This window comes from Camelus bactrianus, chromosome 7 (assembly GCF_048773025.1).
Source record: "Camelus bactrianus isolate YW-2024 breed Bactrian camel chromosome 7, ASM4877302v1, whole genome shotgun sequence".
Lineage (NCBI taxonomy): Eukaryota > Metazoa > Chordata > Mammalia > Artiodactyla > Camelidae > Camelus > Camelus bactrianus.
In genome coordinates, this window is record NC_133545.1 from 20,754,737 (window position 1) to 20,778,592 (window position 23,856).

The window sequence follows — 23,856 nt, forward strand, 5'->3', positions numbered from 1 at the left end:
AGCTTCATTTGCATATATAAAATATAAAAATAGGTTGGAAGGAAATCCACTAAGTTCATACTTGAACACTAAGTTCAGACAGAACACTAAGTACAGTTGTTTTTCTGTTGAGGAAAGGGAAAGTAGGAGGAAAAATGGGACAGCAGTATTGGTCAAAGGAGACTAGCTAAATCTGTTATACTTTATTTTATTTATTTTATTTTTTGGTGAGGGAGATAATTAAGTATATTTATTTAATTAGTTTTTTTAATGGAGGTACTGGGACTTGAACCCAGGACTTCATGCATGCTAAGCATATGCTCTACCACTTGAGTTACATACCCTCCCCCTGTTATATTTTATTTCTTTTTAAAAAGTAGGCTGGAAGCAAATATAAGATGATTTTTTTTCAGTTGTTACTTCTGAGCAGTGGGAATATGGGTGTTTATGAGGTTGTTCTTTGTGCTTTCCTATATCTTTTCAATTTCTTAGATTAAAAAAAAAAAGGCAGGCAGAGGAAGGCTTGGGGCAGTGGGCATACTACTTAAAAGAAGCTGGGAACAACAGAGGCAGGCCTCACAACCTGGAAAGATGGACAACTGAGTTTGAGAGTGGTAAGGGGGAGCCCAACGGAGCAGCAGAGGGCAGAGCCTGCTGGAGGGGTGAAAGCAAGGAGACCTCAGGGCAGCAGCACTGCCACAGGAGGTCCCCTAAACCAAGCTTCTCTTGGACCCTGAGGATTTTCTTCCAGAGATCCAACTCAGGAGTTTTGGTAGGAAACTGGACACTATTGCTCAGTCTTGAGAACTGGTGCTCCTGTAAAAATACTGCAATACACAATTGGTTGTGAGAGTGTCCATCGTCTTGGACTTCCAACTGCTGCCTGGCTGCATTCATGAAAGGTGGGCTCACAGTGCCCTCTAGTGGTCAGAGTCTGTCAGCCTTCACAACCAGAAACGTAGTATTTTCAGCTTTCTAAAGCCCAGGATAAACTCCCCCAACACCTCATTCCTCATCCTTTACATAAGTAATACTTCTAAAGAAAGAAGAGATGGAGGGAATGTCCATGGATATAAAATGAAGAAAGAAAATCATTAACATTTCCTCTTAGTTCAGAAAAAATCATTAGACAACGCTGATCCTTTTTATTGTTTTGCATACTGCTATTGATAAAGGTTTAAAAACAGCTGTACTACTGAAGACATACAGATGGCCAATAGGCACATGAAAATATGTTCAACATCGCTAATTATTAGGGAAATGCAAATCAAACTACAATGAGGTACTACCTCACACCAGTCGGAATGGCCATCATCAAAGTCTATAAATAATAATGCTGGAGAGGGTATGGAGAAAAGGGAACCCTCCTACTTTGTTGGTGGGAATGTAAACTGGTGCAGCCACTAGGGAGAACAGTATGGAGTTTCCTTAAAAAACTAAAGTGATCTATATGATCCAAAACCATATGATCCAGCAATCCCACTCATGGGCATATATCCAGAAAAGATGAAAAGTCTAATTTGAAAAAACACATGCACCCCAAGGTTCACAGCAGCACTGTTTACAATAGCCAAGACATGGGAGCAACCTAAATGTCCATCAACAGATTAATGGATAAAGAACCATATATGTTAAATATATACAATGGAATATTACTCAGCCATAAAAAAGAATGAAATAATGCCATTTGCAGCAACATGGATGGGCCTAGAGATTATCATACTAGGTGAAGTAAATCAGACAAAGAAAGGCAAATATCATATGATATCACTTATATGTGCAATCTTAAAAAATGGTACAAATGAACTTATTTACAAAACAGAAATAGACTCACAAACATAGAAAACAAACTTACAGTTACCAACAGGGAAAGGGGGGAGGGATAAATTAGGAGTTTGATATTAACAAATACACACTACTATATACAAAATAGATAAACAACAAGGACCTATTGTATAGCACAAGGAACTATATTCAGTATCTTATAATAACCTCTAATGGAAAATAATCTGAAAAAATGCTTCAGATATATAGATACAGATTTAGACTATAGACTATATATCTATATATCTGAATCACTTTTTTGTACACCAGAAATTAACACAACACTGCAAATTAACTGTACTTCAATTAAAAAAAGTAGCTCTACTATGGTTGAGAAGAGCAGTGGTGGCAAGAATGAGCAAGGTGGGCAAGCACAAGGGGATACAAGGTGGCCAGAGGGAACACAGCATGGGAAAACTGGCTAGGGTAAAAAATTGAAGGTCTGAACTGACAGTGGAAAGAGTCTGAACTGAAGTCAGGAAGATCCTGAACCCAGTGTCTGTCACTTACTAGCTATGAGGTTGTGGGCAAGTATTTTGCATCACTGAGTTTGTTGCTACAAAAACAAAAACAAAAACTAGCTCCTCTGATCCTTCTGAATTCATTAAGCAGCAGTAGAGTGTGGTGGCCAAGAGCCAGGTGACTCTGGAGCCAGATGGCCCTGATGGAATCCCAGTGTTAACACTTATTCTGTGGCCTTGGGCAAACTATTGAAACTTTCTGTGTTTCAATATTTTGGGGGTGTTAACAGTGCCTCATAGGTCTGTTCTGAGAGTCAACAGGTTAATGCATGTGAAGTGCTTGGAAGGGAGCCTAGCAAGCGCTGAATAAGAGTTAGCTATTATTATTATTATTTTTGTGCACATGGAAATTACCTAGAACACGATCAGTGTTAGTCTCATTTCCTCTTCCCCTGGAATTTGGCTCTGGGCAGATTGCTTGTGTCTCCATCACTTGCTATATCCCCAGATAAGTATGGCTAATACTCCACAATACCCAACTACCCCGAGTGGTCTGTGAGTACCACCCCCTTTCCTCCGTGGATCTCCTTTCCACATGATCCTGAGTCCTTGCAGCCCAGCTCCCAGTCTTTTACTGACATCTTTTTGGAGGAAGTAGGGCTAATAGGCTTTGCTCAGGGAAGCCTGAATTCCTTTGACTGCCCACAGGAGAAAGCTATGAATCAGAATGCACCTGACCCCAGAGTGGGGGCCCAGGATTGCCATGAGGAGCCATGCCCATCTACACTCTCCAGTAGGGGGACACTTACTTCCAATCATCACTCCAGGGACAAGCCACATGTTCTTGCTCACTTATGATCAGTGCACAGTGAGGCAGCTGTGGCTGAAGTCCACATATAGAGCCAACTGGCCAGGAAGGATGGCCAGCACATTAAGCTGATTCAGCCTGACATCTGTCAGTCCTGACCTCATTAGCACCAAGCTCTTGGCCTTTCAGAATAGCCTGAGGAGGAAGTGGAAGACAAACAAGATCAAGACCAGGTAAACAGGTCAAGATGGGGGGCCTATGGAAAGAAGCACACCAAGAGTTTATACAAAAACCTTTTATTTACTGTTTACATTTCGTCTCCCTATCCCTACCCCCGATCTGGAACCTAGCCAGCTCCTAAGGCTTCCTGCTGTCTGGTTCTTGAAATTGGGGCCTTGGGGACTTGAACAGGGGTTATGAGAGGTGAGAATCTCTTCACCCACTGGTTGTGGAAGTTGAAGGAAGCTTTCCTGCCTGGCTGAAGCATCAGCAGCTTCCCAGGGGAGCCCCTCAAGTCTGAGGACCCATCCCCCACTGGACAGATACAGGAAGAGATAACCTGTGTCTCCCAGAGGCTCCCCATCACTCACTGCTTCTATACCATGCCAGGCTCTATAGCTGAATCAATCTTTTACCTGGAGATGGAGCCCAGAAGCAAAGGGGTGGGGTGTGGGGATGGGATAGAAAAACTGCAATTCTGGGTCTTAATCAACAAACAGGAAAGAGGAAGAGGTCGGCGTGGTTGAACTGAAATGGGAAAGGGGAAGGAGGGTGGCAGGAAAACACAGGGTGCGTTACTGGCCTGGGGTGGAGCCAGATGGACACTGTGGAGAGGTGATAGCCCCTGTGGGAACAGGCACTCCCAGCCCCACAATCACTTGGAAGAGGGAGAAAGGAGCCCTGTCCCCACTTAGCCAAAGGGCTAATGACACAATAAACACTTTTGGTCTGAGAGCCAGGGAAAGGCAACCATTGGCATAGACAAAGGCAGCCAGCCCTCATCTGCCAGACATGGGCTTAGCTGCCTCCCTGGCCACAACAGCCCAAGCGAAGTACTGTCACCTCTGCCTCCACCTTTACTGCCCCACAAGCTCCGCACACCCCACCACCCTGTGGGAGACTGATGCTGCCAGCCAGACTCCAGTTGGTGGGGAAGAAACAAGGACCCTGAGCTCCAGGGCCCTGCCCCGGGGTGAGGCCTGTCCATGGAGATGTCAGGGCTCTTTCCCACAGTCCTGCTGCTGTGAGCCAGACAAATCGAACTCTCCTGGGAGGGCACTGGGCCCTCAGCTTCTCTGGAAGATGAGACCCTGGGGAAGCAATCTCGGAGGAAGAAGAGCCTTGGAAAGGTATCTGTTCCTCTTTCTCATCCGAGGTCCCGCACTCCAGGCTCAGAAGTCCGAGTCTGCATCCATGAGTTCTGCCTCCATCAGGTTGGTGCGGGAGTGAATGGGCCCCAGCCCCTGCCTTCGGCCCTGCGCCCAGGCCATGGGGGCTGGGGCGCTGGGCTCTGGGCAGAAGGGGTTGGATACCAGGGTCCAGGCTGCCTGTCGACAGGATTCCCCAGCTCCCCAGGCGCCTGCGGCCACTAGGCACTTCTGCCGGGGCAGCTGGGGCAGTCGAGGGACACTGGAGGTGGGGGCGGGGCCGGGGGCGGGGTGGCGGAGCTCAGGGGGCGGCACCAGCGGGCACACCTCCTTCTTCCTCTTCCTCCGCTTCTTCTTCCGACCCAGGCGCTTCTCCAGCTCCGGGGAGATCTCTGCCTCAACCAGCCACAGGTTGGCTTTTTCCTCTGGGGGCACTAATGGTGGAAAAGAGAACGTGAGCCTGGGACCCTGGATCTGTCTACATCACCCCTTCTCTACTCGCACCCCTACTCTTTTAGCTCAGAAACCCAGACTTCAGATCCTCCAGGGCCTTTCCCTCACTCTCCCCTGCTGGCAGCCCAGGAACTGCTAGTCCCAGGAACCTCCAGCCTCTACGACTCCCACCTTTCTACAGAAGCCTGAACCCCATACCTGGAGTTGCCACGGGGGTGACAGACACATCCTGGGGCAGTATGGCTCCTCTCCGGGCCACCATCTTGGTGACATGCTGGGCCCAGGCAGAGGACACATCCGCCGAGGGCTCATTGAGGTCAAAGGCCAAACCCGCTGTGGGGACAGAAGGATAAGGAATCGTGACTGCCCAGTCCCTTGCCATGACGGCTCCTCCCTTATTCAGCACCATCTCCCTTCCCCCGGCCAATGGCTCCCACTTAGCACGGAAAGCCCGCCCCGGTGGTGATCACAGTGGATCTCTACGCATCCCCAGTCTGAAGAGAGGGGCCTCACAAGAAGCCAGAAATGCAGTCCCTGGAATCTGACTTCCTCTAGTCCAGGGAGAACAGCTGGAGAAGACAGCTGAAGGCGAGGGAGATGAGTCCTTTGGAACCACAGCATCAGCAGAGCAGGAACACAGGGCAGAATGGCTGGGGGCGGGGTGGGGGTGGGGGGACCGGAGGAGAACGAGTGTGTGAGCAGAGGAGGGAGCGCCGATTCTGCACGGACTGCCAAAGAATCCGGGAGGCCACACCAGCCTGGGATGGAACAGGGAAGGGGCTCCAGAGGAGCAGAGGGGCAGAAGCTCACCCACAGGTCCGTCGTGGGAGACGGTGTGCATGCTGAAGGAGAGTTCCTGGCCTGGGTTCTGCAGCAGCTCGCGCCGCTTGGAGAAAGCCTTGGCGATCATCTTGCTCTTCTTGATCCGTTTGGGCTCGTCATCACTCTGCCCCGTCAACCTGAGGGCAGAAAGGGTGGGGGAAGGGGCGTGGAGGGGCAGCTGCTTCCCCTTAAATTTTGCAAAAGACCAGTGAATCCGCTCCGTCCAGGGAAGGAGCCTCCAGAGGGCCTCAAGACCCTCGAGAACCCTGAGGAGTAGAGAACTTCTCCGCAAAAAAGGGGGCCTAGAATGCAGAGCTCCTGTGCCCAGTTTTCAAATCACTCCTCTTTAGAAGATGCTGGCAGTGGGCTCAGCCCTTGGCCCATCCTCCCAAGGACAGGAGTTGTCACCAGGGGGCAGTGGTGAGCCACAGAAAAGGCCACTTTTGGCAGCCCAGTGCAGGCCCTTAGAAATCACACCTGCCCAAGGCTGGGCTGGGACACGTGTGACCAGACAAAGCCTAAAGGATGTCGAGGCTGAGAGAGCAAGGCAGCAGGGTCAGGACAGGCTGTTGCTGACCCCACCTGCACCAGGTGCGCCTCCAGATGAGCAGCGTGGCCTTGGTCCAGACCCAGGTGCTCATGGCAATGCCGGTTCCAAACATGGCAAATAGGTTGATCTTCTCCACCAGAAGGCTAGGGCGATTCTTGATCTCACAGTCGGGGATGGGCTTCTTGGTGGGTAGCCCGATGGTCACATTGGCCTGGCATCTGAGGTGAGGGGTAGTGGACAGGTGAGGCTTCCTGGGTCTCCTGGGTGGCTGCCCAATCAATCCAAACACTTTAAAGAGAACGAAGCCCCACAGCACTGGCTTACAGTCCTTGGTGACCATCAGAGTCACCTGGGGGCTTTTACTGATGCCTGATCTCTGGGCCACACCCTAGACAATTCAATCAAATCTCTGGGGGAGGGACCCAGGCATCCGTGTGGTTTAAAGCTTCCCACACTGGAAGCAGGAGCCCTAAGTAAGACTGAAGCAGGGTTTTAATGAGCATTTTAACCGCTGTTCCTGGTACTGGTAGGTACTGCACTTCTTTGAGCAGCTGAGATGCTTCACTCTCTCAGATTCATCCTCATTGTGACATAAAAAAGCACAGGCAAAACCAGAAAACATTAGTGGGTTGTTCACCTATCGTAGAGAGGTAACTACTTCTGTGCAGGGATTTGCAATGAGCTCAGTAAAGAGTACATGAGAAGTAGAAAGCAACTTTTGTGGCCAACACAGAGTTGGGAGAGTCCAAAACACAGTGGCGTTACAAACGCACCAACGATCCAGCCTTGGGGGTGCAGAGGGAAGGGCAGAGTTAGGGACCTGAGGGCTGTTTGCCATGTTTGCAAGTTACAGAGCAACAGCTTGAGCACCCACAGCAAGACAGGCAGTTCTCAGGACAGCAGAGGAGGGTCGTCTCCAGCTCCCACCACTGCTGCCCCTCCCAGCCCCCAGCCCCCCACTCACAGCACATAGTCCCGGAAGCTGCGCTCCCACTCGGCCTGGTTGAAGAAGTCGTAGAAGTGGCAGCTGAAGGTGATGAGCACAAAGCCAAAGGCCAGGAAGCCAAAAATGCCTGCAGAGAGACGGGAGTGGGGACAGGGCGTCACCAATCCCAGGTGTGGAAGCAGTAGTGGGGAGGAGGGTGTCTGCTCCACTTGGGCCTGATGGACATCTGAGACTGGGGTGAAATCATGCTGGGCTCAGTTCCAGAACTGTATCCTCCAAAATAAGACAAGGAGGCAACTGTGGCAACTCTGGGAGGGCTCAGTGGGAGGAAAGTGGCCATGAGGAAGCAGCCTTGGTATGAACTTGACATCTTTCACCTGAGAAGGAAGCTACCTTTTCTTTTGAGTTGCAACCACCACCACCACCACACACACACACACACACACACACACAGCCTTGTCTTGCCTCCCTGCCTGCTAACTAACACACACACACACACACACACACACACAGCCTTGTCTTGCCTCCCTGCCTGCTAACTTGCCCCCCACGACCACGTATTGCAGTCCAGGAGGGTGTGGTGTTGGGCTAGCCAACTCACCCAGGCGCAGCATCGTCTCATTGATCTTGCTAGCTGCCTTCTCGCTCAGCAGCCCGGGGTGGTTGCTCTTGATGGAGAACAGGGTCATGACTCCTGAACAGAAGGGAGATGGCAGACATTAGCTGGGGCCAGGCCACTCTCCTGGGAGGGATGGGTGTGTGGCAAGAGAGGGTCCCAGGTCTGATGACTCCTGTGCTGATGCTGATTTAAAGCTTGGGGAACTGGAGATACTGGAGTACAGCTGGTGGCAGATGTGCCATGGACTGGAAAGACTGGCACAGAGCACAGACAGAAAATTGAAATGGACTCAGTCCTGGTCTGGCCTCCTCAAGTAAGGCAGCTCAAAGCTCAAGGTCAAAGCTATTATGGTGGAAAAGGCATGAGAAGAGACTCCAGGACAGTGCTGTACAAGAGAAATACAAAGTAAGCCACATTCATAATCTCAAATTTTCTAGAAGCTGCCTTAAAAAAGTAAAAGGACACAAATGAAACAAACTTCAATATATTTTATAAACAATGTATCATTGTTTATGACATGATCATTGCAGCATGTAATCCATATCCAAATTGTTAAGGAGACAGTTTCCTTTTGTGTGTGCTAAGTCTTTGAAGTGCCGTGTGTATTTTATACTTATGATACGTCTCAATCTGGACTAGTTTCAACACACGTGGCCAGTGGCTACCGTACCGGACAGCGCAGATACAAAACATAAATCAGAGGCCCAGCCAGTGCCAAAAAGAGGGAAAAGAGGTGGGCTGAACAGAAGGCTGACAGTGCTGGGGGAGGAAACTGAAGTTTACAAAGAAAACTAAGCAAAAATGAGCTCAGATCCGGAGGCTGACTGTGGAGGTGGCAGACTGAGACGGGGAAATGAGGGAACAGAGAATCTGTGCATGTTGTGAAAACTCTGTCTGTGCGTGTGTGCATGCTGTACGCAGAAAGGAGATGAGAAACCAAGCTCCGAAGACTGAGCATATGTATATATAAATTCAGGGCACACACACATGACCAAAGGCCACCAGTTGGCCCATGTGGACAGGGTTGGTTATGAGGATGTTGACCACACAAGGGCATCCGGCCAGGGCTGAGCAGAGGCTGGAATCCAGCCCAAGTTCCACTCAACAAGCCATGAGCCCTGGCACAAGGCTGGAGTAAGGGGAGCACTTTTCTGGCCCGCACAAAGGTGCTGCCCCACACCGAGTGCCATGATGCTGTGTCTGCCCACGGGCACTTTCCGCTTTGCACCAAAGCCCCATGTAAGCCAGCTGAGGGCCCACTGCGAAGGCAGCGCCTGCTTATACAGAGCAGGTACTCAACACATTTTGCTGCCCAACTGGTCCTGGCCTGGTCCTCACTCACCTCGGATGAGGAAGTAACCTCCCACGATGAGCACCAGACCAATTGGGGCCAGCACAAAGCCAGCACGGTATCGGTAGTTCTTATAGCCCACAAAGCAGATGCCGCTCACAGAGTCCCCATCCACCTGCAGCAGGAAAATGTGGGAAGGACAGAGTCGGTCACTGGCCCTCTCACCCAAGCACACCCCCCTCAGGTCACCACCCACTACCAGTCACTATACCTGGGCCACAGCGAGGATTGCCACTGTGAGGACAAAAGGGAGTGACCATGTGAGCAGATGGAAGTACGAAGTCTTGCCTGAGAGAGGCTGGTAGGTGGTACCCAGGGCTTTGAAGGACGTGTGCCAGGCGTAGGTGAGGACCACGAACCAGACAACGCCAGCCATCAGGGCATAGTACACAATGACAAAGATGATGACGCAGGACAGGGTCTCGTTGGAGCTGTGCAGACATGTGGGGTGTCACTTGGGGTGGTCATTCTGTACTTCCTCTGCCAAGTCTCCCCAACCCTGTCCCCAGACCCTTGGCTTCTAAAGTCTGGAGATTCCTCAGGAGTCAGGGCTTGGAGACCAGACTTGGGTTAGGAGTGAAGAGGGTATAGCAGATGCCTCTTTGGACAGAGGCAAAGAGTCAAGGCTCTAATGCTGGAGACCTTGGGTGCAACAGGGCACAGCCGAATCCTACGCTGAAATCTCAGTTTCAAGTCCAACCTTTGTGGAAAACGCGTGCCGGCCTCCTCCCCTCACCCTCACCCCTGGGTCCCCAAGTCACGTACGTGGGCTCCCCAAGCCTCATGGTGCCGTCAGCACGGCAGACAATCTCCCGGCGGGCACCATCCATAAACTGGGCCAGCCAGCCAATGCTGCCCACGAAGAAACATGCATTGACGTAGAACAGAATAACAGCAGGGTAGCGATTCGAATTCCGCCAGTCAGCCACAAATGTGGCCTGGAAGACAGAAGTGGGGCCCGTTCTGTGAGGTTACGGTTATTCTGCTGCCCTCACCTGAATCCTCAACCCCTTTTATCATGACCCTTCCCCAGGGAATGCTGCCCAGTCCTCTCCCCGCTCCCAGAACCTAGCCTCTCTCACTGATGATCGGCCCCCTTCCTACTTTACAGGCTGGCTGAGGGTCCCAGGCCCTGCCACTCCCCTGACCCCTCCACCCTCCACCCACGGGCCTGCCCTCCGCTGACCAGGGTGAAGAGTGTGCAGAGGCCGGTGACAGCACCGAAGGCCGCGATGTAGCTGTGCATGTCCTGGTGCTCGGCCTCGGTGAAGAGTGGGTTCTGGCACTGGATCCCACAGCCCTCCACATCCTCGTACCAGCTCTTGGGGTTGTCAGTCCGAACCAAGGGAGCCTCGCATTGGCCCGAACTGTTGAACTTTATGTTCTGCACTTCGTTCTGGCAATGAGGGAAGGGGTGAAGACAGTGCAAAGGGGAGCAGTAGGCTGGGGAGGACCTTTGGTTTAATGAGAGGCACAGGGGTAGCATGGCAGGGAGCCTGAGAACACAGGCCCTGCAGACAACCTTCCAGGATTTGAATCCCAGCCTGGCCACTCAGGGGCTCAGTAGCCTGGGCAAATTATTTGACCCCTCTCTTAGCTCAGTTTCCTCATCTAAAGATAGTACCTACTTCATGGTGTGGTTTAAGGGTTAGATGAATAAACAGATATAAGATGTTTATAATAGCATTTAGAAGGTAGTAAATAGGAGGGAGAGTACAGTTTAGTGGTGGGAGTGCACACCTAGCATGCAAGAGGCCCTGGGTTCAATCCCTAGTACCTCCATTTAAATAAAAAAATACCTCCCCTCAATAAAAAATAAATAAAAAGATTTTTTTAAAAGGTAGTAAATAATAATAAATAGCATTATCACCATCATCATTACTGTTAATATTATTAATGCGCTCTCCTTCACCACCCAGAACTAGATCACATCCCTACCTTGGTGTCTCTGTTTTACATGTGCAAGCCTTGACTCCCCACATACACGATAAACTTCTTGAGGATAGGCTCCTGTCACCCATGACTCCAGTAACTCCCAACCCCAGAACAGAGGGGGTGCACAAAGATCTTTCCTAAATAGATAGACAATCCCTGGTAGACTGGCCCAGCCGGCGAGCGTCAGTTTGGGTCTGTGGGGTGCAGACCCAGGATCTCCCAGGAGAGAAAGCTCTGGACTGCCCTGCCCTGCCTCCTGCTGGGCCTTGTCCTGTGCCTGGTCCTGCCAGGCCAGACCCTGCCTCCCAGAGCACTCACCGGGCAGCCCTCGGGGAAGTGGTCGGGGGTGCAGCGCAGGAAGTCGGGCCAGCCCCGCTCCCTCTCCACGATGGCACAGGGGCCGCGGGTAGCCTGGCAGAGGGTGCGGCTGGGCAGCTCCACCCGGTCGTTCTCGCACTTGGGCATGTACACAGCACACAGCAGGGGCTGGATCACTGCCCAGCAGCGGGGGGCGTTCCGGAGGCCTGGGGGTAGCGACAATGTGGACACATTGCAGCAAAGACCCCTCCTCACGCTGACCCACAGACACAGCTGCACCTCTGTTCTTCAGGCCTAAGGCAGCAGCTCTCTTTGCCACTCTGCAGGCCATGACAGCGTAGAACGGTCAGGCACAGCGTTTCTTAGCAGGGCATTTGGGCGGGACCATTCTTTGCTGCAGGACATTTAGCTTCCCTAGACCCTGACCACTAAATGCCAACAGAACCTCAAAGTCCTTGTGACACCAAAGAATACTCCCCCACCCCTCCCACTCCACTGGAAGAGGCCTGAAGAGGAACTTCTGGGACACTGGTGACGTATTTCTTGATCTGGTACTGGTTACACGGGTATTTTTGCCTTGTGAAAATCAAGCTTATGATCTGTGCACTTTTCTGTATGTATATTACAATTCAATTAAAGTATTTTTAAAAAACAGCCCCCATTTCCAAATGCCCTCCTAGGGAATGTTAACACCTCTGGCTGAGAACCCTAGGTCGATTTAACTTTTACCTTTTACCTTTTTAAGGGTATTCTTAAAACCTTCTACAGCCATGGGGAAGGAGTGTTGTGGGACCCACCCTCACAGGGCCCATGCACCAGAACCAGGAAATGCTCCCCCCTGCCCAGACCCCAGGACCCCTGTTCCTCTTACCAAGCTGAGGTGAGATAGAGAACAGGTGGGAGCTTAAGAGGAGGTAGTCAGGGGAGCCACTCCAAAGCCAGAGGAGGAAACAGGAAATCAGGTGGAGAGAAATAGAGGAGGCTGTGTTCAGTGCAGGGGGAGGAAAGGTGTTGTCAGCAAGACAGAAACAGGTGGAAGTCTCCCAGCACCCTTGCCCCAGCCCAGGCCTCTACCCTGCTCCCCCATGGCTGGGCTCACTCAGCAGTCCACCCACTCTGCCCCTCCCGCATCATCCCTGCTTTAGAAACACCTACTTCCCAAACAAGACATTGTACTAGAAGAAGCTTCTGAGGATGTGAGAGCCAACATAGGTGCTGCCCGGGCTGGGGGTGATGGGGGCAGGTAACTGTTCTTTTTGGGAGGGAGGCAATATATTAAAGGGTTAAGGAACACGGACACTGTAGTCTGCCTGGGTCCAAATCTTGGCTCTACCATTTCCTAGCTGTGTAATTCCGGGCTATCTCCATGGCTATTTCTAGCCTTAGTCTTCTGTCTCCTTATCTGTAAAATGGGGATAACAGAATTACCTCATGGAACTGTGGTACAGAGTAAGACAACGTGTTAAACGTGCTTATAGCACAGTTCCTATCATACAGTAAGCACTCAAGAAATATTAGCTGTTACTATTACTTATCTGAGGCCTCTGACCACTCACAGCTCTCACTGGACAAAGCCTATTCCAAGGGTGCAAAGCAAGCTCTTGTCACTTAAGAAACAATGTCCTTGGGCAACAGTTCCCAGATCTGACTCAAATCAGAATCACCTGGGGGACCCTTATCACTCTAGATGGAGAACTCACTCTCAGAAATTCTGACCAAGAGGGTGTGGGTGGAGAACACAGCAGTGGCTGCCAGGGCTGGAATAGGAGGGGGGTTTACCAAGGGGCAGCATGAGGGGAACATTGGGTTGTTCTCTATTTTGAATGTCATGGCTGGATCCACAACCCCATGTGTTTGTCTAAACTCACAGAACTGTGACAACAAATAAAAAGTGAATTTTACTGGATATTTATTAAACAATACATTTTAAATGGGGAGGGGATCCCTAGAGAAAATGTATCTTAGAGGAGCAACAGGAAGATGATTAATGAAAATATTGTGGAATATGGGATGGCTTTAGTGACTTGTGGTATTCTCAGACCCTCAAGCCCAGATAATAATATTAAGCCATTCAGCTTTTGCCTGGGTCTCCTGGAATACTTGTTCTTGGAGCCCAGCTGCCGTGCAACAGGACCAACTATCCTGAGGTTGTCCTGCTGGAGATGCCCTGGGAAAAGAAGAGGACGAGATGCTGTGTTTTTTAAGTCCCCAGCTTTCCCAGTTTCCCAGTGAAGGCCACAGATAACAGAGAACAGAAATAAGCCCTCCCTGCTGAGTGCTGCCCAGGATGCAGATTCATGAGCCAAAGGAATGGTTCTTGTTTTAAGCCACCAAATTTTGGAGCAGTTTGTAATATAGCAATAAATAACCAGAACACACACATACACACACACACAATATTGTGTTATTTTCCTAGACTTTGTGATATTTGTGATAATTATCAGCTTTTAAAAATGTGTAATTTGTTTCTTTTTTTCTCATTTTAAATATTATTTTGTACCTTAAAAATAAACACCCCAAGGAAATGATAGATTATTAGATAAATCCAAGATAATTGAGGAAGCATGTAGGGGAAAGAAGTTAGTTCCTTACCCCATTTCTTACAAAAAAAAAAATTCCAGGCGAATCAAAAATAACTACATTATCTTAAAAAATTAAGAGTACTAGAAGAAAAAGCGGAAAATGTTCTTTTAAATCTTAGAGTGGAGGTCTTTTGAAGTATGACACAAAACACAGAAGTTATGAAATAAAAGATTTAAAGAAAAGACTTCGGAAAAATGGATAAAATCAGTAGGGTTAAAAAACAAACAAGATCGTAAGAAAGGCAGCACACTGAGAAAATTATTTCCAGTACATGTCACAGGTAAAGAATTAATTTCATTATATGCATAAAGCTGTTCCAAATTAGTAAGAAATTCATAATTCTATAGAAAAATGGGCAAAAGACAAACAACAGATCATACAGAGAAAATACAGCTGGCCTTTAAAAGCATAAAGAGATGCTCAGTCTGTCTCTTAATAAATGTGAAGTAAAACTACAATGACATATAATTTCTTAAACTTTACAGTGATAAAGATCAAAACATTTGAAAATGCTATATTGGTAAGAGTGTGGGGGAAACTGGCACTTTTGTATAATTTTAGTCGGAATAAAAATGTGTAAACACTTGTGGAGACTATTTGACATTAGCTATCAAATGTACTAGCAATTCCCCTTCACATGTTCACAAAGATTGTACATAAGATTATTCATTGCAGTATTGTTTGGAATAGCAAAAGAGTAGAACTATCCTTAATGTATATCCATCAATAGGAGACCTACTAAATAAAATATCACACATCAATATAACAGAACACTGTCTAGGGTTGAACTGTTTGCATTGAAAATGGAACAATCTCCAATATGTCTTGTAAATGGGTGCAGTTGCGTGAATAGCCCAGAGAGCTACTGCTGGTTATGAGAGGAAAAAAGACTAAGGACACACCTACGTTGTACATATGTTGGATATCTACACAAGGACACACAACAACCAGTGTTGCTGGCTGTCTGTGGGAAGGGGAAACAGGTAGCTGGAAGCAGAAGCTGAGGAATTTAACTTGTGTTCCTTTTTAATTTTATGAGTATATATTGCCCATTTTTAAAGTAATTAAGTTAAAAAAATATGCAAATTATTGGGAGAGGGGAAGCTCCCCAGACAAGAAGAGAAGGGAATGAAGCTGGAAGTAAGAAGAAAGGGGACATCAATTTTGTCTGTTTTGTTTTATTTCTTTTACTCTAAGAAAATATGAAATAAGAAGAAAAAATAGGGACTCAGGTATTATATTAGTCTCTGTATTTTTCTATGTTTATAAACTTTTTAAATAACATTTGCCACAATTTAAACTTTAAAAAAGAAGTTCTGTTTGTGTGATTCTGATGATCAGTCAAGTTGAAAACCATCGTTTTAAGGTTGGTTTAGCATTAGAAAATTTCATCAATGCAATTTACCACATTAACACATTAAAGAAGAAGAAAATCGTATGATCATCTCAATAGATACAGAAGAAACAGTTGATGAAATTCAACATCCATCCATGATAAAATAATAATTAGCAAATTAGGAGTGGAAGAAAACTTCCTTAATATGACAAAATATAACTAAAAGAAACCTACACCAAACATCATATTTAATAGTGAAAGGTAGAAAAGCCTTCCATTTAGAATGCAGAAAAAGTCAAGGATGAAGGATGCTGCCACTATTACCACTCCTATTTAATGATGTACTGGAGGTCATAATTACTGCAGTGAGGCAATAAAGATTATGATATATGGCTTGAAAAGGGAGAAACAGAAGTCATTCACAAATGAGATGACTACTGTGTAGTATAAATTTAGCTAGTTTACTGGATTCAAAATCAATTAAATTTCTATACATAAGCAACAAACCAAATAAAACATAAAGGCACCATTTATAACAGCATAAAAAATATCAAGTATCTAGGAATAAATCTAACAAATGATATTTAAGAACTCTGCAAAAAACTGTAAAAAAAATTGAGAAAACTGAAGATCTAAACAAAGATACATAATGAAAGACAGAGATTCATAATGATTAGAAGACTCAATATTGTAAAGACATCATTTTTTTCAAATTAATCTATACACTCAATGTAATTCCAATCAAAACCACCAAAAATATTTTCACATTAAAATACAAAAGGTCAAGAAGAGCCCAGACTGTCTATTAGATACTATCATACTATAAAGTAGAGGTTCTTAATAAATACAAAACAGAAACAGACTCATAGACATAGAATACAAACTTGTGGTTGCCAAGGGGGCAGGGTGGGAAGGGACAGACTGGGACTTCAAAATGTAGACTAGATAAACAAGATTATACTGTATAGCACAGGGAAATATATACAAGATCTTGTGGTAGCTCATAGTGAAAAAAAATGTGACAATGAATATATGTATGTTCATGTATAACTGAAAAATTGTGCTCTACCCTGAAATTTGACACAACATTGTAAAATGACTATAACTCAATTAAAAAAATGTTAAAAAAAAAAAAAAGTAGAAGTTCTTAGCCTGAAGTTCACAAGGGATTCTTGGAGAGAATTTAGGGGTCCATGAGCATGGATGGGAAAAAATTACATCTAACTGAAACTTAGTCTTTCTTCAATTACGAACGTGAGCAACATACTATGGAAATGTTAGCAGTACCCGTGGCTTTGTCACAAATGGAAATCAGATATTTTTGGCGCAGATATTCAAAATGCTGGTACTGCTCATCACTACCTTAATGTTATAGTGGTTATTAAACCCACATTAGATCTTATTTAATGTACCAATAAAGAAGCACATATATTAGATTACATACTTGCTTTTTTAATATTTGATAACTATATTTCAATATAACTCATTTCCTTTGTAATTCTGTATGCTTTTCAATCCTATGTGTCTTACTTTATGAATTAAAAAAACATTATACCGAGAAGAGGCCCATAGGTTTCACCAGGCTGCCAAAACGGTTCCTAGCTCAAAGAAGGTAAAGAACCATGCTATAAAGATATGACAATTAAGATGATGTGATATTGGCGAGAGATAAACAAACTATGATATGGAACAGAATAAAGATCCCAGAAATAAAAACATACTTGGACACTTGATTTATGGCAGCACAGTGAAGAAAGGATATTCTTTTTAACAAATGATGTTGAGACTATATATATGTAACTGGAGTTCTAAAAAATTGTCCAGGTGAATTATTTACCTAAAATGAGAGGAAAATCTATACATTTGGGGGAAGATAACATAACAGAATAAATTCTTGACTTTGTGGTATGAAAGGACTTTTAAAAATAAGATACAATAAGCACTAACATAAAAAGTTTGATGAATGGCTACCTTAAAGTTCAGAACTTCTGTTCAAGAGAAGACACTGGAGAATGAAAAGGCAAGTCAAAGAACAGAAAATATTTTCAACATATAAAGCCAATAAAGGACTCATATCTAGCACATATAAAGAACAACAAATTTTACAAATGTGACTGATAGCTCTATAGAAAAATGGGCCAAAGATCTGAACAGAGGCTTCACAAAAGAAGAAATCCAGCGGCCAGTGAACATTTGAAATGGTGCTCAACCTTAGTAGCAATCAGGGAACTCCAAATTAAAATCACAAATACACACCACAACATATCCATTAGGTTAGCAAAAATTTTAAAGGCTGACAATACTAAATGTTGGGAATCACGTGGAGCAATGATGACTCTTCTACAGGAATAGTAGGAGTAGAAGTTGGTACAACCACTTTGAAAAACTGTCCAGCATTATCTGGTAAAGCTGAGGTATGTATGCTCTATTATCTAGCAATTCCATTCCTCTTAGTATGTACCTAGAGAAACTTTGCCCAGGTGCCCCAGGACATAAATAAAAGAATATGCACAGCAATGTTATTCACAATGTCCCCAAACTGGAGACAAGTTTAAATGTTTAAGAACAACAAAATAGATAAATAAATTGTGATCCATTCTACAATAGAATACTATTTAACAATGAAAAAAGTGGGCTGCAACAAACATGGATGAATCTTACAAAATAATGTAGAGCAAAAGAAACAAAACTTAAAGGATTCAAATAGCATGATTCTATTTGCATAAAGTTCAGAAACATGCAAAACTGAAATATATTGTTTAGGGATTCTGAAACTAGATGGTAAAACTAGAGGAAAGAAGAAACGATTATCAAAAACGTCAGGGTAGTGGTTACTTCTAGGAGAGGAGGAAGAGGGATGTGACTGGAAAAGATAAAGGGGGAGCTCCTGGGTACCCACCATCATCTAGTTCTTGACTCAGGTGTCACTTAATAATTATTTGTTATTTAGTACCTCTATGTCATGCACTTTCTGTATACATGCTAGGTTTCACAATTAAAAAAATTAAAAATCTGAATCAAAAATGAACATGTGGGTGTTTCTCTGTATTTTTACACTTTCCAAAAATATATTTTTTAAAACTGATTCTGATCATAAGCCAGGTTAGGGAACAGCTCTAAGGAAATTCTTCCTGATTTGCCCCTGCAAATATTCCACCATCACCGACAACAGGCCTCTCAATCTCTTAACTAGATGTCTGAGTAGCAAATGAGAAATTCCTCCCGGCTTCTCCACCTCTATCCTACAGCCCCGGGCTAGGTGACAGGGCCACACACCCCTGTGCACACACAGAGCACAGCAGTGGTCAAAGAGGCTACGTGCTGGCTCTCAGGGACCTATTTCCCTTGCCAGACGCAGGTCTTTCGGCTTTCTTGCCCCATTTACCAGACCAACCAGATTTGGCTGAAGGTGGACCATGGCCTGGATAGTATGTTTGTCTGGTCAGCTTGGAATGCTTGAGAGGAGACATTTCAAGCTATCCTGGAGAAAGATGCTGAGTGCCTGAAGAAGCCTAAGTCCTGGGGATTGAAAAGATAGGAGACAGACCTGAGTTCTATACAGACCTGGAAACTGGCCCGACCTGCGCTATAAACTTCCTTACCTGATGGCATGCTTCCAAAGCTCAGCAGTCTAGGCTAGGGAAGCACATGGTGGCCACCTCTTTTCAGCAACTCTTATTCCAGATCTGCTGGGACTTCCCACATCGATGTCCAATGAGCGCCTCTAAGTCACATGGCCAAAACTAACCCATACTTTCCTTCTAAACCTACTCCTCTGCTAGCATTCTCCAGCTTAGCAAGAGAGAATGGTACCACCTTCCATTCAAGCCTGAAACCTGGGTCCTCCTGCTCGCTCATAAGCAAGTCCCATTGGTTCTACCTCTGAAATTCCAGGATCTGTCCACTTCCTCCAAGCTGTTACCCAGGTGCTGACTGCCATCATCTCTCGCCTGGACTACTTTTGCCATCCCCTAAGCAAGCAAACAGGCTCCAGGCTTTCCCTCTTCCCGTGGCTTCTTCACACAGTACTCAAAGAGATCTTTCTAAAATGCAAATATGATTACATCTCTCTCTTGCTTAAAAGCCTTCAGTGGCTCTTTATTGTGGATAACAAACAAACTTCCTAATATGGGATATTAGGTACAAACACTTTGAAAAACTGTCCGGCATTATCTAGCAAAGCTGAGGCATGTATATCCTATTATCTAGCAATTCTACTCCTCTTAGTATTAAGTACCTAGAGAAACTTTATTTTCTATTTCTCCAGGTCTTGTCTCTTATAATCCTATCTCTCACATGCTTTGATCCAGCTCTACTGAAATTCCTATACTTCCTTGAAAGTACCAAGCCCTTTCACTGCTACACTTTTTTGCATGCCATATCCTCTTCCTATCCCTTCCCACCCAAATCTTCCGTGGCCCCAGTAATTCCTACTTATTTCTCAGGTTGTGGGTTAAATGTCAGTTCCTTTGGGGGTCTTCCCTTGCTCCCCAAAGTATTTTGTGTTCCCTCAGAATCCCATCTGGTCACAATATCACAGGTATTGCTAAAGCCTATTTAACTATCTTCCCCTTGATGGCAGGGATCCTGCCTGTATCCTTCATCTTAATCTGCCTCAGAACCTGATCCAGGATGACATGTAATGAGCACCCAATACCTAACTGAATGAATGAGTGGATGGCTGTGTACTCAGAATTCTTGAAAAAAGTAAAAAACAAGTCTTTACCTTCAAAAGTTTATAGATGAAGACAACCTAGATCATCTTCATTCTTCACCCACAAAAACACCCCTAAGAGCCAGGTGACACTGATGACACCTAATGCCAAATCAAGACCACTAACTCAGGACAGGACATCACTAGCCAGAACTCCCACCTGAAGGCTTGTTTGTGACATTCTCACACTTGCCTCCAGTTCACCCTACCCAGCTGCTGACCTGGCTCACACCAAGACCTGCTTCTCGCCCTACTTCATGTAACATCCACCAGAAAGACCAGGCGCAAGAAGAGAACAACCAGAAGGCATATAGGAACGGGATGAGGGGTGAAGGCGGCAGAGAAGAGCTCAGAGTGAACTAGGGGCCAGGGCTCAATGCTGGTACCCCTGCAGGACCTGCCCCACCAGAACCATAGCTAGCAGAGTTCGAACCTGCACAGCCAGCGGATGGTTCTAACTCCTAAACTTTCCTGCTAAAACCACTTCTGCCTGCTCAGCAGCTGCTCTCAGGAGTATGGACTGAAAAGAGGTTCACACCCTTCCTCCTTGATTTGATGGTAACTACAGAAGGGCGGCATCACACATGCATTTAACTTAGGAGAATTTAACCATGGGCTCCTGCAAAATAAATAGCTGAAGAGAGAGAAACTATCCTCTCATAGCATGAGCAACTCAGAACTGGGTGAGACTCTACTGCTGAGACATTTAGATTTTCCACATAGTTGGCTCCTAAACACAAGCCTTATTTCACATAGTGCTCAAAGAAACCTTGTATGTACCTTTCTTTTGTGTTCTTTTTTCATTCTTTCAGTCTTCTGCTCCTTTGCATTTATGTAACTTTAAAGACTAAAATTCTGTTTTCTATTATGCCCCTTATATACTGTACATTACTATACGTTGCACATTTTTACAAACATATCACCATAAACGAGTATATGTATGCAAAATCACATAGACCTTATGTTGTGGTCATTTATGGACTTTTCCAAGCTACTCTTGATTACACATGGTTTTTGCCTGCATGCTGCCTCTAGAACTTGATGCCTACAAAGGATGTGGCTCCACCGTGGGTACCATCCTCCAAGTTCTTCCTCTGGCATCTGTATCAAGCCAGGAATGATATGGCTTTGTCCAACATCCAGCAAAGACTCTGAGAACTCTAGTGGCCAAGCTGACAAGGACAGGCAGCCTACAAACACTCCCCCTCAGGATCCTTACCAGCCCCTGGGCAGAACTGAGATGTGGGGCATTCAAGACCTATCAAAAGGAGGAAGCTGCCAGGTCCGCCCCTGGCTTTTCATTTTATTTCTTTTTTCTTCAACGACAATTTTGGAATCACACTAGCTACAGGCAAGGGATTGCAAGTCCAGTTCCCTTCCCAAGGCCTCTTCAGGTCCCCAGTTCAGAAGAGTGACAGGTCGGGAGCTAATCCACTCCACACTGCTAAAGAAGGGACTGCTCAGATTCAGTCTGCAGTTTTTCAGGTGGGGGTGTAATCCCACCATGAGGTGAGGATGCTGGGACTTCAGACCACCACTGAAGTATCCACAGGCTCTCAACATCCCAGACTTAAGGTGTCCTTCCACAGCCCTGACCAGTCTGAGGATCCAAACTTCCAAAGAACACACAAATAATCGCTAGAATAGTCTCATTCCTTCACAACTTCAGACAAGGAACCGATCCCCCATTTTTCAGATGAGGAAACTGAAATCTCCTGTGAAAGCAAGACAAGATCACAGTTCTCTGGACTTCCTGTCTCCCAAAACAATATTTTGGGAACTTTCTGGTTACCTTTTAATTACTCATCACCAGGGATTTCTTATCCTTCACAAATATCACTCAATTCTTCTTCCCCACCCTCTCCCTCAACACCCGAATTTTCTACCCCATCCTTCCCTTTTTCCTCTTCAATTCGATTTCCCTGTCTCTTGCCCAAGGTGTCTGAACACCTCCTTGAATTCCTGAGGACCCCGCTTCCAAAGTGGCATTTATGTGGAGCATCTCCTCTTCTTTAAAAAAAAAAAAAAATCCTTTCCTGTGGCTCAGAGCCCCTTCCTCTCAGGCCCCTCACTCCCCCACCCCAGCCCCTCACCTCATCCTTCGCTCATCCACCCTCCTCAGGCCCTTTATGACCCGCTTCCTCAACTTTCTTGCCCTCCCTCCTATCACGGAGGGGCCCATCCTGCACACAGTCTGACCCTGAAGTTTCAGACTCTGTTCCTCCAGCTCTCCCGGGTGCTGCGCCCGCCCTCCCGAAAGCTCAGGCCTGAACCTATTCTTCCCAAGAATCCCCGCATCCCACCACCCTGGCCCTCGGCTCCGGCTCGCGCGCGCTTACCCGACCAGAGCACGAGCTTGCCGTGCGCTTCCTCCTGGGAGTCCGAGTCCCCGGCCAGCAGCGTGGAGGTGGCCCCGTAGGGCAGCGCGGAGCCCAGGCACACGTTGTAGCGCAGCGGCTCACAGGGGGCGGCCCGGCCGCAGTGGCTCAGCAGCGGCGGAGGGCCGGTCACGGCCGCGCTCCTTCTCGCGCTCCCGCCCGCGCTCCGCGGCCCAGGCCGGGTCGCGTTCCCGCTCAAGGCCGCCCCCCGGCCCCGGCCCCCCAGCAGCAGCAGCAGCAGCAGCAGCAGCCCCAGGAGCAGAAGCTCCGGCCCCCGTGCGAGGAAGGCAGCGGCCATGGCCAAACCCGCCAACTCAGCAGAAGCCTAGGCGCCCCCGCCCGCTCCCCGGAGCCCCCCGGCCACACGCGCAACCGTTGGGGCCGCGGGGGCTGCTCAGGCGACCTGTGCGCCCCTCAAGTCCCGTGCCGGGCCCCCCCGAAAGCTCCGCGCGCCGCGGGCCCTCGGCGCCCAACTTCTCAAACTTTGGACCCCGGGGCCCATGTTGGGCGGCGGAGGCCCGGGACGGGATGAACAACTCCCTACCCCTTCCCCTGACAATCCGAGTTATCTTCAGCTCCGGGAGCCCCTTGGGCCCCCAATTTCCAGCCCCATTCCCTCTCCCACCATTAATACCACCTCCCCGCCCCGCGATGGAGGCCAGGCACCGGCCAGGGGTGCGGGAGTAGGTCCCCGGCTCCGCCCCCGCGCCAGCCAGCGGCCCAGCCGCCCCCTTCACTGCAGCGCGCCGCAGCCCCCCGACTTCTCCCCGCCAACTACCCGGCTCCTTTGTTGCTCTAGCTCGTTCGGCTCTCTGGAATGCACGGGCCTCGCCGAGCCAAGCCCGGCCCCCCCTCCGCCACGGCTGGGGGAGGGACTGGCCCAGGGAGGGAAGGGGAGGGGAGGGATGCGAGAAAGGAGGAGCTCCAGCTTCGGCGTCCCGGGTGCCCGAGGGGCCCGGGCCAGGGGGCTTTGGTCACCCGCAGCCGCCCGGGGGCAAGAGATGGGTGGAAATCTTGGCCAGGAGCTGCAACAGGACTCAGCGGGCACCTTGATTGGCCAGAGAATCTTTCGACTTGGTCTATAGGCAGTGGGATCTTCTGGTTGACGGTGGGAGAGATAGGGTGCCTGAAGTCATCTGAAGCCTCTACTGTATACCCGCCGTGCGCCCACAACCCGCCAGTCTTTTCCGCTTTTGGTTAAATCTTTCAACTCGTCCTAGAGCCTCATGGAGAAGAACCAGGGTTTGGGGTTCCCGCTTGTCCAAGTCCTTACAGCTTGGAACCTGTGAGAGAGATGACCTCAGAGTCACTCAGGGCAGCTGCCCCGGCTTGCTGTTACCTCTGGGAGCAGATGTCTGGAAACCAAAAGTGCCAGCATCAAGCCTTTATTGCTACAAATGTGTGAAATCTGA

At 47.5% G+C, this 23,856-nt stretch overlaps 1 protein-coding gene across 3 annotated transcripts; it reads right to left on the reverse strand.

The window, feature by feature from the left end:
• Positions 1 to 1,736: 1,736 nt before the first annotated feature.
• On the reverse strand, positions 1,737 to 23,315 carry SMO (smoothened, frizzled class receptor). Of its 3 annotated transcripts, XM_010947551.3 has the most exons (13): positions 22,406 to 23,314; positions 12,305 to 12,415; positions 11,434 to 11,639; positions 10,367 to 10,576; positions 9,946 to 10,118; positions 9,392 to 9,611; positions 9,172 to 9,295; positions 7,812 to 7,904; positions 7,229 to 7,337; positions 6,297 to 6,482; positions 5,703 to 5,851; positions 5,091 to 5,225; positions 1,737 to 4,873 (listed from the first exon to the last, which is right to left on the reverse strand). In XM_010947551.3, the coding sequence occupies exons 1-13, from the start codon at positions 22,740 to 22,742 to the stop codon at positions 4,464 to 4,466; spliced, it is 2,463 nt and encodes an 820-aa protein (XP_010945853.2). In that variant the 5' UTR covers positions 22,743 to 23,314; the 3' UTR covers positions 1,737 to 4,463. The 3 variants fall into 3 exon arrangements, with proteins under 3 accessions (XP_010945853.2, XP_074223188.1, XP_074223187.1); XM_074367087.1 differs by lacking the exon at positions 10,367 to 10,576 and having other exon boundaries at positions 22,406 to 23,315; XM_074367086.1 differs by lacking the exon at positions 12,305 to 12,415 and having other exon boundaries at positions 22,406 to 23,311.
• Between the last annotated feature and the right edge of the window lie 541 nt (positions 23,316 to 23,856).